Source organism: Arvicola amphibius, chromosome 12, assembly GCF_903992535.2.
Source record: "Arvicola amphibius chromosome 12, mArvAmp1.2, whole genome shotgun sequence".
Classification (NCBI taxonomy): Eukaryota; Metazoa; Chordata; class Mammalia; order Rodentia; family Cricetidae; genus Arvicola; species Arvicola amphibius.
Window position 1 is genome coordinate 19,926,996 of NC_052058.2, and position 17,994 is coordinate 19,944,989.

The following is a 17,994-nucleotide window of genomic DNA, read 5'->3' on the forward strand; positions in this document are numbered from 1 at the left end:
GGGTGATTCAAACAGGACAGGGGTATCTGTGAGGCCAGATGAGCAACCTAGAGAATGGCCAACAAGACGGACCAAGAAAGAAGGTGGATATATTAGAAAACAAACTCCTTGCTATTTGCAAAGAGTCATATGCCAGCTATTCTTTCTAGAATTGTCCATGCACTATAGGTTGTGCTACATGAAATGCTAATTATGTCTCAATATGAAACAGTAACAGAAGCAATCAAGATGTTCAAGCAATCAAAAATTTTAAGACAGCTACACTCATTCCTCTTAGAAATACTGGTTTAGGTGAAAAGGTTCGTAAGCATAATTTAAAATAATACTTTAAGTAGGTTTTTAACGCAAGTGTTGTGATTTCAAATAAGAAAGATGAATGAGCAAACAAAATATACAAATATGCACCATAATAGGAGAACATAATAAAAACTAATCCCTGCAAAGGAGAAGTGATGTTCAACAAGGGTCCAAGGAGCAAACAGCGATAGAGAGACTTGAGCTGAGGACATACCTCAGAATGCTTCAAACAGGGGAGTTTTCTAGAATAGGACCAAACTTGGAAAAATGATAAAGACCAGATAGAGGCCCAGGAGGACTTACTCCCAATCACATTCTCTGATCCATGGAAACTTTCACTCAAACATATAACAAAGAAGATTGCTTCGTGTATATGATTTAACTCTGTTCAGGTGGACAATCTGCCACTAAAATCAAGCTTAAATTTGAAAATACCAACACCACGGAATGAACTCAAAGTTGACGATCACTTACAACTGTTATGTCAATGATTCCAAGGCCATCAGGAGCCTGGTTGAGACTTTCCAGTGTCCTGAGCTCTCGTGCCTGAAAATCTCTATTTAGAAACCATGTTCCTCTTAAGTAGCCAATCATATGATATGTTTCCTTCCTCTTTCACATCATATCACTAATCTATACTCTAACCAAACCTAAGCCATCCACCATTTGATTATTGTCTTTCTATTCTATAATGATCATATTTTAAAATAGACCCAAGTTTCATTCACATTTAATAGAAACTTAGAAAAAATAGTTCTGTTTTAAAAAGCAAAGAATTGTTTTGATTTCCTATTTAACAGTACTGTATTCTTTTTGGAGACTCAATATGAGATTCAAGGAAACAATGGAGGGAAGGAGCCTTATTGTCTGGTTGGCTACGTACAACCTTCCATGTGTACCTTCTTTGTGTGTGGCAGGCTGAGGAAGCTGGCATTACTGAAATAGGAAAATTTTACTTAAGACAAAACAAAATCCTCTGAAACATATAAGCAACAACAACAAAACCAGCAGCTGGTCTTTCATGTCCAGAATACCATAACACAACTTTTAAAACAAGCCACTCTGCCTTTCTCTGCCAGTTCAAAGAGTAGGGCCTCACTCAAAGCCAGTGTTTACATAGGCCCCTGACAAAGCTATTTTTCCTTTTGGCTGATCATGTAATGGACACCAGCTCCAGGTGACTCTAACCTGAAATTCTGGCATCCAGTGTGGTCTGAGAAACATGCTGGCTGTTTCTAGCAAGAGAAAAGCAATAGGAGAGATTCTGTCCCAGTCACGAGAAGAGTGAGATGGATTATCTATACATTGCTAGGCTTAACTACACAGACATCAGTAAGAAGCCTTGCGAGGGGAAAGATGGCAACATAGCGTTAAGTCTTAAGAGAAAGTCTGTCCCGATTTTAGGAGGGTGAAGATGCCACCAAGAGTTGTTACCTCCTTCTGGTTTGCAGAAAACTTAATGACATATGGAAAAATATGCCAACTCTAAGAACAACAGAGAAGTATGCATACAGTCATATTGATCAGTTAGGGGAAACCTTGCCTTCATTTCCATACGAATACATCCCAAGACAATGAGTTGATGGCTATCTTGGAAAAAAATGAGGAGAAAAAAAAAACCCTGAATATTCTGCAGAGCCCTGGATGACTTCAATTCTTTCCTGTTCTCCTTTCAATTCCATTCATTCCACTTGTGCTTCCACTTAGCACTAATTCTGGGTAGTGAAGCTTTTGTGGGGAATCCCTTACAATGGCATACTGAAAGCGTACTATTTTCCATACACTTTCTTACTCCAGTTAAAATCTGCATTTTATTTCCTGATGAATGATTCAACACAACTGCCAAGCTAAGTCTTTTTTTCTTCTTTTTCTTCTTCCTCTTCTATGTTGAGGCTAAACGTGTATAAAGAATACCTTCGGACTATAACTAGCAAGAAGCAGTTGAGTCTGAGTCATCTATAAAGGTGCAGAAAAGTGTTACCAAGAAAGTGGTGTATGTAAATAAAGGGCAAGGGACACTGGCTTCCACAAAAGCATCAGGCCATTTATCATTTCAAATAGCAGGGAGGAAAAGATGGAGAAGAAAAAGGGAGGCAGAAAGGAAAAAAAAAAGAATAGATAAACTGAAGTGGGGAGACAAGAAAGAAAACAACAGATTGAAGAGGTGGGGGAAGGAATGGCTGAGAGTCGGGGACAAAGGAAGATAGTCTGCTCCTGCAAAGGAACTGAATTGCCACAGTCAGAAGTTTTAATTAGTCCACGAAAATTTAGGTTCAACAGTGCAAATGAGTCATGTACGTTTGTTCAATTTGCAGAAGCTGCACAAGTCAAAGGAAGAGGCTGATGTTGCTGGCCAGCACTCATGCAGAGACTATTAGAATCTTCAGGAATACAAAAAGCAGCTATCCTCCAAGGTAGGGAACAACTCAACTCACTAAATTTCAGTAGAAAAAAATAATAGAAAAAGAGTCAGATGAGAAGAGAGTGGGGGAATCGGGGAAGGAAAAATGGAAAAGAAAGAAAAGAGGGCAAGCCAACTTCTGAAGGCAGAACAGACTGAGAGTCCACATGGAAAATGCTTATCCTAATCAGAAGAATGAGCAAAAGAAAAATATACTGCTCTATCAATGCTAGAAAATTCCGACATCAGAGAGTGAGAGAAAAAGAACTGGAGACATGGCACGACACAACTGATAAGGAACAAAAGCTGCATGCCAGTGATGGGAAGGTGAGCCACTACAGAATCAAACAGAAGACAGCCAGGGCAAACCATACTGGACCCATCACTGAGCAGATGGGCAGTCAAACTAGGCAAGGGTCCCAGTATCTATATACCTCAAACTCACTGGGGAAATCCCCGCTCCTGGACACTGGACCAGAGCAGTGACTTGAAAGCATTTTGGGAAGATTCCACCAAGTCAGGAGCCAGCTGGATGGCTCTGGATCCCAGGATTTCACCACGCATGGTGTGCTCTGAGAAACCAGGGAAGTGTCCAGTGAGAGCAAGTCTGTAGGTTCTCTCGAGTTAGAGCAGAAAAACTGAGTCAGAACCGCGGAGAGCTCCAAGTAGCAGGACTCTGTCCCAAGCTATACCCTAGGATGAGGCTCACTTCCTCCTCCTGAAGCCAAGCGTGATAATCAACTTGCAGAGAAGGCATGAGCAGAGGCAAGTGAATGAGTGAATGCACTTAGGACAGATGTGTGGGAACAATGCAGCCTACCATAGGTTCAGACCTCAAAGCAGCCAAACACTAGTGCCCACAGCATGGAAGATTACCAATAGCTTTTCCCAGTCTCTAGAGACAAAGAATTATAGCCAATCTCTGCTTCTCAAACTGCCAGACACAACCTCATATCAGGGTTGCAGAAAACAATAATAACCCAGCCATGCACAGTTGGGTAATCCTATTTAAACACAGTGGGTCACACACATGAAAGACATGAAAGAAAGAAGAGTTAGGGAGAAGGGCTTCATTGTGAGAAGGAATAGGGATGAGATAGGCCAATGGGTTATGAGGACGGGAGGAAAGGAAGGAGAGAGGAGGGGTGGAGACAAGAGGAAAGAAACCAGAGGAAGTGAAGTGGGGAGGTATAGTAAAATTTCTACACCTGTCTAAAACCGTCAAGTTCTTAAAAAGAAAAAAGAACTAACAACCACAGAAGACGTCTGAATGTGTGCGGATCAAAAGTGAATGAAAAATCACAGACATGATGAACCTGAGGTGGTGGCAGCAGGCAGTGGGTGCCCATGCTGAGTATGGTAACATTGCTGCTGCCTCAGTTCTGAGCACACATGCGCTTTAGCAGACGGTGCTGACGATGCCGCCTCAGGTCAGATTTGAGACTACTTTATCTTTACTAAGCACGCGATGATCTTTTCTAGTATCCAAAACAATGTTTCACCATGAAACACATTTTCTTCTACCATTCTCTAGCAAGAGTGTATCAAATTAATGTATCTTTAGAATGAATGATGTTAAAACATTTAACATTTAAGTTGCTATTTAAATTGCTGGTACGTTTCATAAAAACTCACTCCAGAAGCTTTGGCTCAGGGCTAAGATAGGAGTTCTAACAATTTTTGAAATGGCCCTAAGTAACTTCCTTTCATTTTATACTAAATAAAGCAGCACTCTCAACACTGATTATAAAAGCAAATACTAGTCAGTTCTAAAAGAGACTGAAGATGTTCTTACTGTATCAAATATTTAATCAGATTTTAATCCTTTCTATACAAATAAACCAAGATAATCATCTCATTCGTATACCAATTTACTTTATTGTTTAGTGGCAAAAATTGGCATAAATCAAAAATTGCTTCAATAAACTTTATTATGGATTATCAGTAAATGCTAGATTTGTATATGTACTTTATATACCTATGTATCTAGGGATACATTAAAAAGGAAATATCTCAGACAAGAAGAGAGTGGTCAAGAGTTAGTCAAGGAGGCAATGAAGCTTTGACCTAGACTCAAAACCACACAGCCTTGTTGCTGTAGACAAAACAAAAATCAGCAGAGGAGGCCCAGTAACACAAAGGTTCCATTTCAGCACAAGGAGACTGCTCAAAAACTCAGATATCTACCCTTACTGGGGGTGACACCCCTGGGTGATGGGGACCGTCATGTTCTGTCTTTCCATGTTTTGTTTCTGCTATTCAAACCATGTGAGCTTCTCTTCTTCCCTTATTTTACATCTAGCGTTTTGGTCCTGATTCCTCTATTCCCCACCCATGACCCTTGGTTCTCTCTTTCTCCCTGCCTCCCTTTTCCCCTCCTAGTCCCAGCACAGGCCATAGGCCATCTGAGACTCCTGATATCCAGTCCAAAGCCTCTCAAATGTGGGGACTGTAGACATAAACTTCTTACCCAGAATTTAGTGGTTCTGTTTGTTTTCTAACCTTCCCATTTTCCTCCTTCCCCATCTTCTCTCTCCCTTCCTCCATTTCATTCCATTATGGTCTTCAAATTGATGTCCTCCACCCCACCTTGCTTTTCGTTCCTTTATTATCTTATACCACGTAATATTTTTTTCACTATTGTAGGTTGTCAGCATTCTCTTTCCTTTGTTGTTCTCTGCCATGTTTAACTTGGTCTCCTTCCTTTTTTCTGTTGCTTTGGTACTATTTGCTAGTTTCACTCTGCTTCCATATCTACCTAAGGTAAGTCGTATCTTACAGTGCACTGTCTTCGTTCTTATTCTGCTCGGAAGTCACTAGAGTCGAGGGGTGGTTGTTTTGCAGTGGCTAATATTCTGTCTTGTACTGGCCTTACCCATCATGTGTGGTTGCTTCTTCCATAATAATCTATGGTTAGTCTTCTACCCTGAGAGTGGTAAGGGCCATTGCTAAGGCCCTGGGCTGAGTATGACATATTCCGGGTATGTCAAGCTACTGAGTGACATCCATAGTCTACTGGGAAGAAGCTATACTTCATTTTTACCAAAACCTAGTTCCTCTTGGACACTATAAAATTTAAAGGAAACAATACGGATGTCTGAAAAATATCAACTAATGAGCAAGTCTCAACACAGAAAACACAAGAAACATGATTATCAGTGAAGCATGAGTCTTCCAGAAATAAATAAACTCATAGAAATGGATTTAGTAAGAATGATATACGTGAAATCACAGACAAAAAATTTAAAAAGATTGTAACAGTGCTCAATGAAATCAAAGAGGACATGAATAAACTGGATTAATTAAAAGAAAATACAAACTGCTTAATAAGAAAGAAGGCAATTTGGAATATGAAAGATTAATTCATTAAAAAGGAGTACTATTAAAAAAATCAAATCAAATTTTTAAAATGAAAACCTCAAACAAAACACCCAAATCCCCAAAACCCAGTAGTAAACATCACCAGTTTAGTAGACCAAGTAGAAGACAGAATGCCAGGGCTTAAAGATAAGGTGGGTAGGTTGAAAAACCCAAAAAGTCTTTTAAAGGAATTAGATTCATGAATAAAATCTTTAGAGTTGTATCTTTAAATTGTTGCAGATACTCAGTCATTTTCTTTAATTTACGTCAAGATAATTTAGAGTTTATAAAAATCTGCCCATTGTCACCCGCATCCTTTCCCACAGGCAAAAGATAGGGACCATCAAAACTGTGATTAAATGAGTTAAAGAGGAAATAAAGTCCGCATTTTCTCTGCAATTGCTCAAAATCCCATTGTTCTCCAATGTAAAAAAAGGTACTCTGGTATCACTAACTTGGCACTGATGTAAACTCCAAGTCCAAGTTCTCAAAATTCAGTCCCTACACTCCCATCTAAAAAGACAATCCTGAGCATGAAAGCGATGAGCAGGAAGTTCGTGGGGCTAGGGAAAGTGGGTCAGCATGGCCTATATTCATCTCCCTAAAAGTCTCAGCAGCAGCACACAGGAGGGACCTGCTTCAGTGTTGACTGATGTACTGTGTTTTCAAATGATCTTCAAAGGACTGAAGTGATGGTTCAGAGATTGGCAGCACTGGCTGCTCTTCCAGAAGTCCTGAGTTCAATTCCCAGCAATTCCATGGTAGGTAACAACTGTCTGTAATAAAAATCTGGTGCCCTCTTCTGGCATGCAGGTATACGTGCAGGCAGAATACTATACATAATAAATAAATAAATCTTTAAAAATGAACAAATATTATTGTTCCTTTTCCTCTTTGACTGGAAGCTCAGTCCAGCACTCCACTGTGAATCTCTGGGTCTGCTTTTGTCAGTTGCTGGATAAGGGTTCTGTGATGAAATTAAAGATAGTCATCAATCTGACTACAGGGCAAGGCCAGTTCAAGCACCCTGTCCACTACTGCTTCTTAGCTGGGGTCATCCTTGTGGATTCCTGGGAATTTCTCTAGTGCCATGTTTCTTTCTAGCCCCATAATGGCTCCCTCAATAAAGATATCTCTTTCCTTGCTCTCCCTCTCTGTCCTTCCCACATGACCCTCCAGTTTCCTCAAGTTCTCCTCCCCCTCCCTTTCCTCCTTCTCCTCCCCTTCTGCCCTCCCTTCTCCCTCCACCCATGAAATAAGCTTCAACTAAGTCTTTAGTCCCTGTCCAATTTGCAAAAGCCATTCCTTAATCCTCTCTGAATCAATTCTTTAAGGCCCTCTTCAGGTTGGATCTCATCCATTCTCATCCATGCAGCCCTTATCCCAGTTAGACATACACTCTGTTCAACTCCTGACCGCACACGGTGCTTACCAGCTTCACTATACACCATATATAGGGTAGGGACTTGAACTACTTAGGAACTGTCTCTAGAAGCCTCTGTGTCCTCTCTAGCATTTCGAAGGGCTTAACTGTTGCATGCATTATTTTTTATTCCCAAGACAGTGCCTCCTACGGCCCAGGCTGGCCTCAAACTTGCTATGTAACTAGAGATACCTTAAACTCCAGCTGCCTCAGAGTCTTATCTCCAAGTACTGGGATCATGGAGGTAAGCCACCACATTCAACCTCTCTGGTATACTTTGTTTCTTTTTTCTGCTATACTTCCTGCTAAAATGGAGAGACTCTGCTGCCTTCGGGCCCAAGGGGAAAGAAGATGCAATTGTAAAAGTTGTACAGCCATTGCTCTCATCAAGGTTCACCATGGAGACTGGGCAGATCCTACCCCGTGTTCACTAGGGCTCTGTACAACAGTTATCCTGCTCTAAACCGGTGGTTTAAAAGAAATTTCTCATCACCTGCCCCGAAAGCACAGCACTGATGTTCTAGTCTGCACTCTTTCAATCCTTACGGCGGCTCCATAAGGACAAACAGATATATTAACCATTAAATTCCAGTGCCCTTTCGTTATTCATCTTGTCTGCCAGAATAGTAATACCATCACAGTACTACAGTTATAAATCCAAAAGAATTGCCCGTGTGCATGATTAAAGGTTATACAAGCAAGGTGCACTTTATCAAAGATAATTTATCCAATGTAAAACATAGCAAGGTTAAGGATCATTAGCTAATTGCACTCTCTTTTTATTACACTGCCGGTTTTTCATTTTAGACATTTGCTTAGGAGTATACAAACATGTTTGGCCTAAAGAAAACAAAAACTAGAGGCTATTATTGTTTAATTCATTGAATTGATTGGGTATGCTGTACACACAGTTATAGGAACAGCATATTCAAAAAAATAATAAATCTTTCAACATGTAAAACAAACCCAGATTCCACAAAACCTACGCTTGTCTAATTATAGCTTTGTGTTTTGATGTGGTTTCCTATGTAAATACATTCGAAGGCCTGCAGCTGGAATGTATTATATTAAAGACACATGTTAAAAGTTATAAAGTACCACAGGCTGGAGAAATGGCTCAGCAGTTAAGAGTGCTTGCTACTTCTGCGAAGGGCCTGAGATCAGTTCTCGGCACCCTTTCTGGGTAGCTCACCATTGCTCCAAGGTATCTGACACCTTCTTCTGGCCTCCATGAATCCTACACACACACACACACACACAGCACATATACTACACAACCACATACATACACATAAATATAAATCTCAAAAGTCTCCAGGTACCAAGTATTTATTATGGGTCTCCAAAGCAAATCTTAAGGATATTTGGTGTTTCCAAAACTATTTTAGGTTTTCAGTATTTAAGCCAAATGTAGTGAAAAACACCAACCTGCTAATACGCAGGTGATCATTGAACTACAACCCCTTAGGCACTGGAACTTATCAATCACCAATTACAGTGAAATGTGTTTAGAAAATCTATAGATGATGCTTACTAAGACTCAAAGATAAACGAGACACCCTTTTATACTTTTCAAAGTAGTGTTAGTCTTATACAGTTTGAGAATGGAGGCCACACATCTGCCAAGCTCCTCAGCACAGCCGGAAGCAGTATTTTAAAGGCACTGCCATTTTGGACAGCATCGCTCAGAGGCTGTGTGTTAGGTGGTGCCACACAGGGTCAGTGGGATGTAGGTACTTCTTTGCCCATCATTGCTGAGTGTTTCTAACATGGAAGTTTCAGAGTTTAAGGGCTAATGTACAATGGCAAGACAATATGGAAAACCAATTATCCAATCCCTTATCACAATTGTACTAAATGTGAATTTTAACAAATCCAGACTTTTCCATTTTTCTAACATGTCCAAAGGCTGAAACCCAGGATGTATTTAACCTTCAAAAAAATGGTTTTTCTCCTTAACTGTTTGATTGGGAAGAACATTTTAATCTGATAAAGAGAAGAAATCCATGAGAAGATTTTTCAAATTAAGTGTGTAGACAGGTATCAGCCAAATATGTAGGAAATCACACAGCTTCTTCTAATCCACCGGTTTCCCCCGTGTGTACATTTACACTGTGGGCAGCATTTCGCTTACACTCCTCCTGAGCATGATTAGATGCAATCTGTTGAAGGCATGCATCACTGGCCACACTCACAGTGGGGAAGAGGAAAGGCTAAACGATTTCTGGCTCTGAAACAGTCATTAAAACTGGGCCAGAGTCTAAGATGCTCAAACACAGGCACCAGACGAGTTGTTTCTAATTTCGCTTCTATTTCTTAAACGATAAGGCTGTTGTTATTTGGGATTAGATTCGTATACAATTTTGATGTCACATTGCACTCATTTATTTATCAACAATTCTGTCAGGCTGTCATCTGATCGACTCCTTTCACCTTCTCAGTCAACTTCCTGATGTGCATTACTTCAAAATAAAGAGAAATAAAGAACATAGCCAGAATAAAGATGAATACATGTCTCATGAGTGAAATACCAAATGCTGTATTTATAGGGTTTGGTTTTGTTTTATTTTATTTTTATTTTTATTATTATTTTTGCAAAGAGGATTTAGAAATGCAACATAAGAATCACTATTTGACTTGATATCTGGAGAATCACTCTCTTTCGCAGTATGCCAAAGGGCAGTGCATCCAGCAGAGAGCCTCTTACTCTTACTATCATCACACAAGTAATGTCCCCACAATGACAATGGAAACATCCCAGGGACTCTGTTAAACACTCGTTCTTTTCAACAAAACCTCCATTGCAAGAAGACAGGGCCCTGGAAAATCATTTTGTGATTTTTAAATATTTAAAGAAAAGCAGAACTTCTACTTTCCATTGTATATAAAAATTATTTCTTGAAATACCTCCATAAATGTAGGCCTTGGCATTAAAAGCTTTTAATTTTACTGGGAATGAATCATGAGACAGCAAATGTCTTCACATACCACTAGAAAACATTGCCCATAAAAGAGAATGTCCCTGCACACAACCTGAGAATATACTTTCCTTAAACATAATTCAAAATTTCTCAAGGAAATAGGATGGAGACAGTTTTCTTCCAAAGGCATTCACACTAAATAAAATTAGTATAGTTTTTTTTTTTCTATAATATATCACTTTGGAGCAGATTCCCTCCCACCCAGCTCTCCTACACACAAAACAAAACAAAAATAATTTTTTATCTCCTTAAAAATAAATTTGAATTCAGTTCTAATTCCAGGCCAAACTGGCATTGCAAAGTTTATGAGGGGTCCGGATGGGGAGACGCTTTCATAATGTCTGAACCCGAAGATCAACAGTAAGGCCGCTAACAGTGCATGTGAATTAGGATACCAGCAAAGCTCCTTACCTAGAGTTTACAAAATGTCTTGGTGATGGAGTGAGGAAATTCTGTTAGAGTGGAACTCAACACAGATGTAGTGTTTACATGCAAAGAGGCCATCTTATGCCAACGAATTTAGTTTGAAGCTTTGATGCTGCATAAATCATAATTCAGTAAGCCAGAAACGGAATATTATATAAAACACAGAAGTTCTACAATGCCCAGCAACATATGAGCTGTCTTTCTTATCCGAATCCCTTTAAGGAAGCTTCTGGTATTAGGAGCTGCAGAGGGAATGGTTCATTTAGCTGAGTATCTAGTCTCTGCGAAAGACTTCCCATGTTATAGTCAAGCACCTTTTTGACTACCCAGCTCTCTTCCATATTCTGCCTTCTCTGCTCCAATTTTGCATGGAGCACTTTCCATCTTTGGCATAGTCCATGAGAATAGATAAAATGACCTAGCCTCATAATGCTCTATACAAATGTGGGAAGAGTCTTTAAAAATATATATCTGATAAAAGAGACATACATGGATCTAATCTGCATGGGTAGTAGAAAAAGACAAGATCTCAGTAAATTGAGAGTCTGGGGATCATGGGAGAGGGCAGACTAGGAAGGGGGAGAAAGAGAGGGAAGCAGAGGAAAATATATAGCTCAATAAAAATAATAAAAAAAGAAAAAAATGCATATCTGAGAAAATGAGGATCCTTCCTTTACCCTAGTTGTAGTAATAGTCTTGGACTGATTATTGTGACAAATACATTTCTGTATTTTAATCTCTGTTTAAGAATATCCAGGGATATTTATAAGCCTTTCTCCCTCAATCAGCTAATCTGTTAATTTAATAAATACTTTTTGACATTTGGTAAATATTTATGTTGTGTCTTATTTACTAGAGATTGACCTACGGCTACCAGAAGCTTCTAGAAGACAATAAATAGTTCCGAAAATTTCAGTAAACATTCAAAATATTGTGTAGATTTGCATCCTTACAGAATGGCTAGGGTTAGCCTGGCCACCGAGTCAGCTGGATTCCAGGAGTTTGGCTGTCCCATTCTAAACCATCCATCCCTGGATGGTTTCGGCAGTGTCCAATGTGCAAGTGCTGTCTGCTCTAAAAAATATCCTAGAAGTAATGCAGTGTCATATACTTAGCTGCAACTTCTCTGTCAAATGCAGAAAGACAAGGTCGACCCTTGGCTGTCACTGATATGGGGACTGGGCCAGAAGAACACTAGGACATTGGCCTTCCCACTGAGGCTGACCTACTCCCTAGTCTCTTCTCCCATGCCACTGCAAAGTTACCAAATGTAGATTTTCCCCTATTCCATGGGGAACGATTGGCACCAATAGCAAATATCTACAGCTCACTATCATGGAGCCTGCCCATATCTTGCTAAATGGCATCCTGGAGACTAAGTTCAGAGCGTCATTTGCTGACCAAGACCAGTGGAGTCTACCCATTCAAAATGTTCAGATGCGTTTCTTCAGATCCCTGTTTTCTTCTTCTGATTCCTGTCACAAGTTAGACTAAAGGAGCTACCATGAGATATAAATGTTTGAAGGGGACACGATTTTCTTCTATATTTCAAGTATGGTGCAACTGGGTTTTAAATGCTTCTACTTAAGCAATAATGCCAAGAGCTAGACTTATTCCTTGTTTGCCTCTTTCCATGCATATTAACACCTGGGGGAACTTAAGTCAAGAAAAAACATCGCCAACAAAGAAGAAGCAATGGTGGAGGTTTGGGAAATAGGTGCCAGGGAATAAAATAATCAGGGTACTCTTTCTGGACAGTTTTAGCACTTCTTCCTAAATGAATTTTACTTAACAACACATTCTAAAATCCCATCCCTTCCTTGCTATCTGTAGAAGGGTCCAAGGAGACACACCCAGTCCATAAACCACTTCAAAGCTTGGCTGCTAACAAAAATTCAGAGTTTAGAGGAGGGCCCCTCCAATTTGAAAATACAGGAATACTCACTTGTTTTGCCTTTGTCTTTGAGATTGTATCAGAAATGGGTTTCTTTCTTTCCTTTACGGCAGTTTTAGAAAATAATTCTTCAAATTCATGACAATCTATGGAGGGCTCTTCAATTTTCTCCCAAATAAGTGCAGGACTGGAGTCTCTAAAATTAAGCAAAAGAATAATAAAAGGGCCACCCACATCCTATATAATCATGACCCAAAACAAAGAGGATGAAGAAAACAAACGGGGAGGGAAAGCAAAAGGAAGATAAGGAAGAAATGTTTTACCAAATGAATGAAAAAGTTATAATGTCATTTATATGAATGAGACATTTCTCCGGGAATGATTTTGTTTGACATTCTTCATTGTCATACCACTCTATGACAACATCAAAGCGAAGTCTCTGTCAGAATGAGCTATACAAACAAGGGATGCTTGAATTTTTTACATCCAAATTTGATTTAACCTAGTAGGTTATTTGAGGGTTAAGACAAAATAAACTAAAACCAAACAAACAATAAAAATGTATCTACAAGGTAGGTAAGGCAACATACACCTTTAATCCCAACTCAAGAGTCAGAGGCAAGTAAATCTCTGTGAATTCAAGGCCATCTTGGGCCACACAGCAAATTCTAAGCCTAGCCAGGACTGCATTTTGATATCTTATCTCAAAATTAATTAATTTGTTGATTAATTAATGCATAAATAAGGCATATATGTGTGCATGCCTGCATGCATATGTGTGTATGTATCTATGAATATAAGTATGTACATATGTACACATGTGTGTATATTTCTGGAGCTGGAAAGATGGCTCAGAAGTTGAGCACTTTTACTGTTCTCCCAGATAATCTGAGCTCAGTTTTCAGCACCCACATGAGGCAACTAACCACCATCTGGATCTCCAGCTCCTGCAGATCTAACACCTCTTATAGCCTCCAAGTATACCTGTGCATGCGTGCCAAACACACATACATGTAAATAAAGAAAAAATAAAAAAATCAATCTTTATAAAGTATATATTTTTCTAAGAAAATGCTCTCTATATATACATTGCCACCCTCTTGCCCACAGTCATTTTTCTTCTTAATGTTCGTGCAGTGCCACTAAGAAAGAGTAAAAGTTATTTATAAAAAGCAAACTAATGAAACCTAACATCATGTTTTGGACCTGAGAATATGAGTTTGACTACAATTTAAAATGATTCATCAATGTCTACAGCGACAAGACACTTGTACAGAGAATGGACTGGAAAAGGGAGTTGGGGACTCAGCAGATCTTCTCCTACGGGGACTTAGTGAAAGAAAACAATCAATGCAAGATGTGGAAAGGGATGCTTTTACTAAGTGCATGCCACTTCATTCAAATACATCAAGGAATTATGATCAAGTAGTATGATCACTTAAAGTGTGTTTCCCACTTTCTCCCTTGTAATTTATGACCAAGCCCCTCAGCACTGTCTCCAAGAATCAGATTGTGTGTGATCAAATAGTATGTGACCTGACCACCAGGTGAAAAAGTATTAGTTTGTGATGGTCATTGCCAACCATGGCCATGTGACTTGGCCTTGTTTCTCTAGAAGTGCCAGGGCATTCTCAAAGTTATTTTACACACATAGTTTGGGTAAATTTTGATGTACGATGTTTCTCCAGAAAGACTTCTTATGAATAACAAGAATCATAATGCAAAGTTTGTAACTTTTAAAGCTGCAGAACTCATCCTGGAGAGTTGGTTTGCCCATGGATTCAATTTATATTTTTTAAGCCTTTAGTCAGAAACTTTTATAGGTGTACTCAGCATACCTTAAATTCCACCTCCCCCAGAAAGTTCTACAGTAAGGGATAAGCTTACTTTGGAGTTACCTTTTACTATGGAGTTGAATTCTTGTCCAATAGAGAGGCTTCATTGGCCGGCAAGGCTCAATTGGCTGCTTCCTAGCGCCTCTGTCCTGATTCATCCCCAATCCAAATAAGCCAGTTGGCAATGGAGGAAAAAGAAATCCACACACTTGTGGTGCTGGTAAAGAGCTACTCCCAGCTTGTGAGGAGAGGAAAGGACCTGAGCCAGGCAACAGAGGGGGTGGAGGGATGCTGCCCCCAGGGGGAGGTGGGGCTGGAGGAACCCCCATACCTGGGAGAGGAGGAGGTGGAGGAATAGCAGCTCCAGGTAGAGAAGGGGGAGGAGGTATGCCCACTCCAGGAAGTGGGGGAGGTGGGGGTATTCCCACTCCAGGGAGAGGAGGGGGAGGAGGTATTCCCACTCCAGGGAGAGGAGGGGGAGGGGGTATTACCACTCCAGGGAGAGGAGGAGGAGGAGGTATTCCCATTCCAGGGAGAGGAGGAGGGGGAGGTATTTCTATTCCAGGTAGAGGAGGGGGAGGAGGTATTCCCATTCCAGGAAGAGGAGGGGGAGGAGGTATTCCCACTCCAGGGAGAGGAGGGGGAGGGGGTATTCCCACACCAGGGAGAGGAGGGGGAGGGGGTATTCCCACACCAGGGAGAGGAGGGGGAGGGGGTATTTCCACACCAGGGAGAGGAGGGGGAGGGGGTATTTCTACTCCAGGGAGAGGAGGGGGAGGGGGTATTTCCACTCCAGGAAGAGGAGGGGGAGGGGGTATTCCAAGTCCTGGGAGTGGAGGAGGTGGGGGAGGGGCTGGCAGCATTTCTGTTCCCTGTAGACTGGTAGATTGTGGGGCTGTTGTACTGGGCAGAGCAGGCACTGTTATGTCAGAGAGACAAGGAGGTGGGGGAATCGCCATGCCCAGGCCAGGCATGATGCTGGAGGACTCTGTACAAGGCAGAGGTGGTGCAGGGGGGATATTACAGCTGTTTCCCAAGGAGGACAAAACAGAATGTTCATGGCTGGTTTCCAATCCAGTATGCAGAGAAGGGTGGAGGGGCAGTCCTTGACCATCAGGCCCAGAGAGAGAGGGAGGAAGGGGATGGAGTTGTGATGTATTCTGTGTGGCTGGTTGGGCCTCAAGCTGTACTGATATTCTCCTTGGAGACACAATCAAGGAAATCTCGGAACAGAACTTTGTCTGAGGTCCAGAGGGTGAGGGCAGAACAGCGGATTCTCCAATTTCAGCTGCAGGTGGGCATGATGGACCTTCCGGCCATGACTTTAAAGGTGCCAGAGTCAGGATCCCACCCTCTTCTGTAGGGGAAGTTTGTATTGATTTGGCCTGTAGAGTTCTTGGAAGCTGTGCCACCTTCCCATGCAATCTGAGAGCATCCAGACCAACTTCTGCAGAGGCTGGGAATCCATTCTCCAGTCCTGGAAGGCCTCTAGGGCCCTCCAAGTCCAGGGCTGGATACTGTTTTTCTAGCTCTGCTATTTTTGTCCGCAGATCCTCGATGGTTTGTTCCAGTTGTTGAATTACAGTTGCCTGTCCTTCAGACTTCACATCATAAAGTTCCTGAGAGACAAGGACAGGCACCGTTGTTAGTAAAAATGAAAAAATCCAAACGTCTAAAAGAATGGGCAATTCAACAGTCACACTGGCACTGCCTCTCCAGAAAGATTCTGTCAAAGAAGGCGTCTACCAAAATTTCTATGTCGATCCTCTTTTCCACCTTCCAATTTTAAAGGTGGCTCCCACATCCTCCAGTGGGATCTTAGGATCCTTGTATGTCTCATCTTCATACAGTGTCACTGAGGACGGGCAACGGTGGCACTTAGCTTTCAATGTCAACTTGTCAAAAGCTAGAATCACCTGGGAAGAGACTCTTACAGAAAAAGTGTCTATGTATCAAGTCTGTCTGTGATCATGGGCCATGGGGATGGGGGGCTGTCTTAATTACCTTCATTGAGGGTGGGATACAAATACTGGGCTCTGAACTGTAGATAAGTGAAGAAAGCTAGCTGAGCAGAAGAAAGCAGGCAGCAGGCGTGCTTCCATTCAGTTCTCTCTTCACTGGGTATATGCCCTGACTAGTTGCTTTGAGTTACTGCCTTGACTTCCCCTCGGTAATGGACTGTAACCCAGAATTAGAAGACACATATATCCTTTCTTCTGATGACTTGCTTTTTGGTCAGGGTGTTTTGTCACTATGACAGAAATAAAGGTAGAACAGGGAAGAACATTCTACAAGATATATTTTACCTCCCTTGCTATGAGTTGATGCTATTGGGATGTTTTCTAGAGACTCTGCAGTAATTCTGAATTTTAAAGGCAATCACTAACTTTTCAGTGTGGTCAAAGTCTCCAAGAAAGATAAGGGAAGAACTATTGAGAAAATAAAATCATGGATATATACACTGTAAAGTATGTCATAATCCTGATATCACATTCACTACAATTTAATATTTTACTCAAAGCGTTTCAGTAAGTTTCCACTGATGGCCCTCCAGAAGCTATGAAGGTGGACACTTTAAATGGGCTGCACACGTTTTATGTAAACTTAGGCACACACACAAACCCTCACATCATCAGTTTTCAACAACATTCCCACAAGAGACCAAAGTATTAATATATGAAAATGGTGTCATATGTTTCTTAAACAATCCATGGTAAAAAGAAATCTCTATTATATATACTTTTGTTTCCCATTTGATCAATACACTAACTCCCAAACTATAATTATGATGCTAATAAACACAATTAACCGAAACACAAAACTGTCCCATGCAAGCTCATCATAACAAGACTTTATCATGCAGCCTTTTCTTGTGTCACTGGATTGCCTAAATGTGTAGATTATCCTCATTTTCCTGGAAATCTGGCACAAGTGACTTTGAAATAGTGAAGAGTATTTCTCATGTTATCTTGGTATATAACTAGAGTTCTTATTTTTTCTGTCTGTGACTATAAAACAGGTCCCTTAAAGATGGCTCAGCAAGGAAAGGCCCTTATCTAACAACCAGAGTTTGATCCCCAGAACGCACATGCTAGAAGGCAGGAAGCTACTCCAGACAGTTGCTCTCTGCCCTCCACAAGCATGCCTGGACTTGCATGTGCCCACACACATAAAATAAACAAAGAAACGAGAAACTGAAAGTCTAAGTTCATTGAAGAATGAAATGCAGGAAATAAATTATAAGAGAAATTTTCCAAACCCAATTCCTAAATCATATGAACTAAGCTAATTCATCACCAATTTAAATATAATAAACAATTATAAAATCATAGACATTTAGAAAAATAAAGTGTAAAAAGGAAAATGATTGTGTTCTA

The 17,994-nt window shown here is 40.6% G+C and overlaps 1 protein-coding gene across 2 annotated transcripts in view; it reads right to left on the bottom strand.

The window, feature by feature from the left end:
- Fmn2 (formin 2) overlaps nt 1-17,994 on the bottom strand; it is a 288,272-nt gene that overhangs the window by 197,168 nt on the left and 73,110 nt on the right. The window contains exons 5-6 of one of the 2 annotated variants that reach the window (XM_038349910.1): nt 14,681-16,236; nt 12,834-12,978 (exon numbers count right to left, since the gene is read on the bottom strand). The exons of the other annotated variant lie outside the window; for it this stretch is intronic. Coding sequence (XP_038205838.1) covers nt 12,834-12,978; nt 14,681-16,236 — 1,701 coding nt within the window. The remainder of the gene's footprint in view (nt 1-12,833; nt 12,979-14,680; nt 16,237-17,994) is intronic. 2 annotated transcript variants of the gene reach the window in all.